This window comes from Morone saxatilis, unplaced genomic scaffold, assembly GCF_004916995.1.
Source record: "Morone saxatilis isolate NCDOM2014 unplaced genomic scaffold, NCSU_SB_2.0 Contig10, whole genome shotgun sequence".
NCBI classification, from domain to species: domain Eukaryota; kingdom Metazoa; phylum Chordata; class Actinopteri; family Moronidae; genus Morone; species Morone saxatilis.
In genome coordinates, this window is record NW_023339652.1 from 9,308,723 (window position 1) to 9,315,442 (window position 6,720).

The 6,720-nt window shown below is 38.5% G+C and overlaps 1 protein-coding gene across 1 annotated transcript in view; it reads left to right on the forward strand.

The window, feature by feature from the left end:
• The window catches only part of LOC118337106 (ELKS/Rab6-interacting/CAST family member 1-like), a gene marked incomplete at its 5' end in the record, with an annotated part of 101,901 nt that overhangs the window by 76,990 nt on the left and 18,191 nt on the right, over positions 1–6,720 (forward strand). The window contains 1 exon segment of the mRNA XM_035673973.1: positions 1,899–2,006. Coding sequence (XP_035529866.1) covers positions 1,899–2,006 — 108 coding nt within the window.

Sequence of the window (6,720 nt, forward strand, 5' to 3'; positions counted from 1 at the left end):
GAATGGGATCACGTCCCAATCCTGCACCATTTTATCCCACTAGCTAATGACATACTGTGGCCAAATGTAATATATAAACTTTTGGTGTTCGGTCTGATGTGTCAACCCATTAATTAAAGCTTCCGACGTTTCCGAGTGTTCAGCCTATGCAGCTCTGAAATCAGAACAATTTTAAACAAGGTAATCGGACAGAACATTCCATTCCATTCCTAACAAGACACTACTTTTTTGTGTGTGTTACTGTTTAAATTTGTATGTCAAAGTTCATCAAAGGTGAACCATGACTTGCAAATGTGCTGTGCTCAATATTATTTACAATTTGGTGCTCCCGGCATTGTATGAACGTGATTTTATTTATTCCAGCTCTGTCTCTGCATTGTTAGAGTAGTTGAAGCAACACCTTTGTGTAGTCTCTGTTTCTGCTGGCATTTCACACTCATTCCAGAAAAATTTGTGAAGGAGTTGTGTGGTCCTGCAGCACATGTTGTAAGCTGACCTTTGACACCATGCAGACCAGAGATTCTTCCATATTTGAGAGGTGGTATCTGGATATTATTTCAAGATTTAAGTATTTTTAGATTTACTTTTCATATTTTTGGTGTAATCCTTTTTTTCACTGTGCACATGGCAGTTTACATTTTAAGAATGTTGTGTGTCTGTACTCATGTGGATCCAAGAAGAACTGTTTATTTTGCATGGTTGTTTTAAATATATGTCCGTGTTTATTTTAACTGTCTTTAGACAACAAGGAAATGAACAATGTGTGTTTGCACACCAGGGGAGGCTCTCTTCAACTTGACTGTTGTGCCTAGACACACGCTTTGGTCCTTCATACGTACTGAGAATAGCACCATTATCTCTTGCTCACACACACACAAACACATATTAGAGCTGGGATTCACATATTTGTTTCAGTTTCTGTCAAATACACACACAAACACGCACACAAAACCTCAGTCTGGCCTGCTTAAGCCCCTGTTCCTTGTGGGGCTCAGTAAGAGGCTAAGGGGATTTAGATTGTACAAGACTGACAGATTCAGACTGACTCCCTCCCTTGCTTTCTCTCTCTCACTCCCTCGCTCTTTTCCAGGTCTACTGTAAAGTCTAACTATAACATGCGAAACAGATGGAGCAGCAAGAAAGGAGGAGAGAGGAAAGGAAAGGAGGAGAAGATAGAGGACATTAGGGAGGAGAGCAAAGAGATGATGCCAGAGCAAAGATGGGAGAGGTTATAAGGACCAGGACAAAGAAACTGAGAGGAAATAGAAAAAAAAAGTCTACATAGTGTATGTTGAAGTGTGCTTGTACATCAGAGTGCTCCTGTAAGGGTGTGTTTGTGAACAGCACAGGAAGTGGTTTACAGGTCTTTGTCTTCGTCTTTATGGATATTAACCCAAGGAGCAAGTTAGCAAGCCTGTTATTTTTGTGCACCAGTTAACAAGCTACACAACAGGTGGCATGTCAAAGGTTGTGTGTGTGTGCATGCATATGTGAATGCAGTTCCAAATTGCAAATACATATCTTTATTGTTCTCTTTAAATAGCAGTACTAATATTTAAAACTCAGTTGTTGTTTTTCTTGCTGTCTGTTCTTGACTCCCTCTGTATCTGTGTCTTTCTTTTTGTCTCTCGCACACACACGCATGCATAAAGTGTGTGTTAGCAAAGGCAAAGCTCATGGCAGCCATCCAACAACTCTCCTCTCTGCAAATTAACTCCTGGAGGAATTCAAGGCTATAGTTTTCCTCTTATCACGCACACACACTGCTTTGTGGTGTTTTCTCAAACATGAATGTTATTTGCTGTTGCTGAATCACATGTAAAAGAATTTTTCATTGTCTTTGTTGTGAGATATGAAAGAGATATAATTGTTGACTCTGTGTCTTTCTCTCTCTGTAGACTCAAAACCGGATGAAGCTGATGGCGGACAACTATGAGGACGACCACCTGAAGGTCTCCTCTCCAAACTCAGAGCAGCCCAACAATCACAAGCCCTCCCCAGACCAGGTAAGTTCTCCGCCTGGGTTAGTGAGCCTTCACCTGGGGATAACCTCCAAATATTGTCCCAACCCCCATACACCACTTAAAACTAATGTCATCACTCTTATGTGGATGAATGCATGCTCTAAAATAACATTTCTAAATCTTCCTTTTATTTTTATTAACAACTATGTTCAAGTGAGAGACTACTTGGGTGTAAAGTTTACTTATTCTCTAATTATTTATATTTGTTTTAACTACTAATATTTTTTAATTAAACTTTTCTAACATTACTGTGCTTACTTTGTTTGTCTACAATTTCCTGCTTTCTCCAAACTCACGCTGCGGTTGGACTGAACTAACCAATAGGACGATGAGGAGGGCATTTGGGCCTAACGTATCACATGCCTTCTTTCTCTCTCTCGGCACGCCATTTTGTACAGAAGGGTGAGAGTCTTCTTTATCTGAATCCAATCACGTTTGGACGTGCTCATCATTCATCTTCCGGCCTATCTTGTTTTTGTTTCATCCGTGAGTTTGTGATCTGGTGCTGGTGATTCTTTTGTTTTCATTTTTGCAATACTCATTATTCCATTTTTTAACTGACATTAAATCTTGAAACTCTTCTTTTTCCCGAGATCTTCCTCCTCTCTTTTTGGGTTAGGGTTAGTCATTTCTCATTCTCTTGTGTGAGTGACCGCGATGAGGTCCATTCATTGTGTAAACAGGAATGCTTTGAAATCAGCTCTTGAATTTCGTGCTCCATCTGTTCAACGTCTCATCTCAGCCTTTGATTTCAATTCATTTTCTTCTTCTGATGATCATTTCTTCCACAGTCTTTATTTTACAAACTTAATTTTCTCCATTTTCATTTTTTTTTATCTATCATTACTTCTTCTCACCTTAATTTAATGATTTCTCTGCATGTGCTGCTTTTTGCCTTCATCTCTCTCATTCCTACCATTTTTTCTATCATCTTCTACAAGTATATCTTTGTTACTGATCCTCCCCATCAGTGCATCACTTTCATATGGATGATTCATGTGTCAGTCTTTATTCTTTATCTTCTTTCTTGACATGATTTAAGAAAGCTGCTGCTTTGCCAAGATGCACAGTAAAAAGTTTAGTTTTTTTAGGAATGATAAAAGGATTTTCCCCTTGACCCTACCACGGTACTGTTTTTTAATCACACGATGGGGGTTTCCAGTATTTTTAGGCCCCAAAGGTCATTAATCGCACATCCATGACAACCTTCAAGTCAAGCAAGAACAAAAAACACACCCCCACAAATCAATACAGTCTTTCTTAAGACAAAAAATTTCACTTTTTTGCTTTTCTAATGCACATCTACATGTTTCACCAAATTTCTTGAATACTAAAACCAATGAACACTAGTGGAGGATCTGATAATCTGGCAAAGTCACTTGTTTGGGAAGTTGAACATTTATACAAGTGGCTTTAAGTTTTAAAATGATATAATTCTGAACGTCTTTCAAGTTTGGTCTCACATTAACAAAAGGGTGGTTTCGGTTTGATCTACTGACAGGACAGTGGAGGCACCACCACATATGAGTAGCACATGTTGCTTTTAGCGCAGCTCAGTTCTCCCAGTGGGATTTCCCATTGGGATGCTAAAAGCCCAAAGGTTCACTAACGCATCTAAGTTTGACCCTGGTTATTAATTAGCGGTAGCACCTCCCTGCTGAGCGAGGCAGGCCAGCCAGCACGCACACAGCTGACATACTGACTCTTTTTATTTCCGTCTTCATGAGTAGTTTCACACACACATGTACAGTATATACACACTTCTCCTTGGTGTGTAAGGCAGGTAATTTGCCATAGCGCATTACATCAGAACAGTGAGTGATTGTGTCTCTTTCAATAAGGGAATTCTGTACTACAGTTGGAGAATGAAATGTGTCAGGAACAGCTGTAACAGAGAAACACAGGAGAGCACTCTTAACACACACCAAGCATTGTTGAGGACATTTTTATGTTATTTTGAGATTTTTATTGGTCTTCCGTGGTATTAGATGCATCAGTGAAAAAAGACAGAGAAGAGGTGTATATGTTTATTTCTATAAAAGAGTTGGCTTGGTTTGTGAGGTTTTTTAATATTTTAAGAGGACTTCATAAATAACAACGAAAGCTCTTACCTGCTATGTCAGAAATTTGAAGGGCCTCAAAACATTGGTCTGTACATATGAAAGCTACTTTTTTATTTTAAGTGAAATTATTCACAACTTACTTGACAGAATACAAGTAGAAGACTGGAGTAACATTCTCTCCTGTGTGATTAATATTTAGTGCAACATTTTTCATTTGAGATGAAAAATCCTGCTCAAGTGTTCATATGCACATCAACAAATATAATAAATACTCGATATATTGGTTAAACTGCATCTAAGTTGTGGATAAAAAAGGGAACACATCAAAGTCTGTTAACAGGTATTGGGGAGTACTAGTGCAGGAAGAAGTTGAATAAAAGTCTGATAATTTGCCTTCGGTGATCACACAAGGCATTGTACGTTGGGTCTGAGTATGAGTTTGAGTTTGCTCGAGGATACATTGATACTGTCTTGTACAACTAAAGTCTGATCTGTTGAGGTGAAGTGCCTTGCTTAAGGGCTCTTTAGCAGTATAAATGAAAGAGGGCCAAGCTTTGTAGGTGTGTGTTTTATATTAAAGAGGTTTTATTTGACATCAGCAGCCATGATTCTGTGTTCTGCACTGAAATCCTCCTATAGTTGCTGTTGCTGGTCAAATAAATGTATTTGTGCTTTGCTGCGTGTGTGTATGTCTCAGAGGGATCTGTGGAGAAAGAAAAATCCTGATTTCATCATATAATGTGGCCATAGAGGTTTTTTTTTTAAAATGTGGTCAGTGAGTGATAGCTGAATGTCTCTCTTTGGAGTTGTTTCATAGTACAGTAAGAGTCTGGTAGGCAGGCATGGGAGGCTAATAAAGAGGCACAAACACACACACTCTGACACACACACGGTGCTGTATAAAATTATGTGTCCTATGGGGTTGTTTCATAGTACAGTAAGACATTGGAAAACACTGTGGACTCATTTAACACACTGCATAGTATTGCAAGTTGTGTAATATAATAAAAACATACAAACACCTTAATAAAATCAGTAAATTCAAAGCCTTTAAGTGCTGCAAAAACTTTCAGAGGTTACATTGTTTTGTTCATATTTCACATGACTGTTACTGAGGTAGATTCAAATTTTAGACATTTGTTTCTGTTAGTTATTAAATATTTCTTTAAGAAAAAAAGAAAGCATTGGTGTTGTTATTTCTCTCTAAATGTCTTCCTTATATCGCCGTCATTCCTTCCATTCTTTCTGTCTGTTCCTCATTTGTCTTGTATTTGATCCAAAGAGCTCTGCTGCAGGTCTGGAAAGTGTGGACAGTCTTTTGACAGAATAGTCTGGATTAGAAAGTGTGAGAGAACAGCTGTTGCACATACGTTCAGATTTTAAGAGATGTGTTCACATATTGTAATATGACACAACAGAATAGTCTTGGAGCAATAACCTGATTGTTGTTGCGTCGCAAGAGTCAGTAAATAACATACAGCAACAGGGTTGTTCTGAGATGCAGAATGTGTAGGATCCCTGCAGCCCTTAACTCCATCATCTCTTTCCGTCTCCCTCTTTCCTCCAGAGGGAAATGTTCAGTAATGTATTTCGTAATGGACTGTAACCTACTGGCAGGTCCTTACTGGAAAATACTGTAACCAGTGCTATTTACAACTTTGATAACGACCCTGTATGAGGGTGTATGTGTGTTATTCTGTGTCACAATGTGTTTGTGTCTCTGCATGTACCATATAAGTATGTGCACTCACACATAATGTATAGAACAGTGTATATACGCAGTGTGTGTGTGTGTGTGTGTGTTTGTGTGAAAAATCTGCAGTTGTGAGCCAGGAAGGTGGTTTAGCTTATCTTGAACACACCAGTGGAGATGAAACACAAAAAATTACCCCCAGTGTGTGTGTGTGTGTGTGTTGTGTTTGCAGTAAATAAGGTAAGGACTCAGAATCAGAAGTGACAGTTACTTTGATTTACTGTCAGCTTTCATTGTTGCAGTGATGCTGCCAGAGAAGAGCGTGCAATAAGAATTTCTTTTTTTTCTCCACAAAAACCACCCACGTCTAGTTCTTTCATTTGTTTGCCAGGATGCTCAAACAAATGAAGTTACTGAATAATGAATGTTTCATATATATGTAGAGTTTTATAAGTTTTAAAAATCTGCCTATCTGCAGTTTGTTTTCTACTGTCGACTGAGGCTGGCATTCAGATTTGGATATAAATATTTTAAAGATGTCAACCCATCTTTGGTCCGTTTGGCCAGCTCGGTTGTGTCAGTGTGGTTGCTATGCATGTAGTGAGTGTTTAAACTGTTGATCAAAACTATACTAGAGGTGTCCTTGTATACAGTTTTAACAAACAACTGCAGACCAATCAGAAATGTATAAGTATTATATTGAGCCTCCACACTGCACAGAGAAGCAGTGACTCTCCATTCTGTCTAAATTAAACACATAAAGAATAAAAGTCAAATAAAAACCTGAGATGACATTACATGGATATTTGAAATTCTTGTATTCAAACAGTAAAGAGAGAACCAGGCTAAAGAGCTGAGATGAAGTACAGATGGAGAGAGAAATTATGTTACTGTGCTGAGTGAATGGATCCTGCTGTCAAGTGTGTTTGTGTGTGTGTGT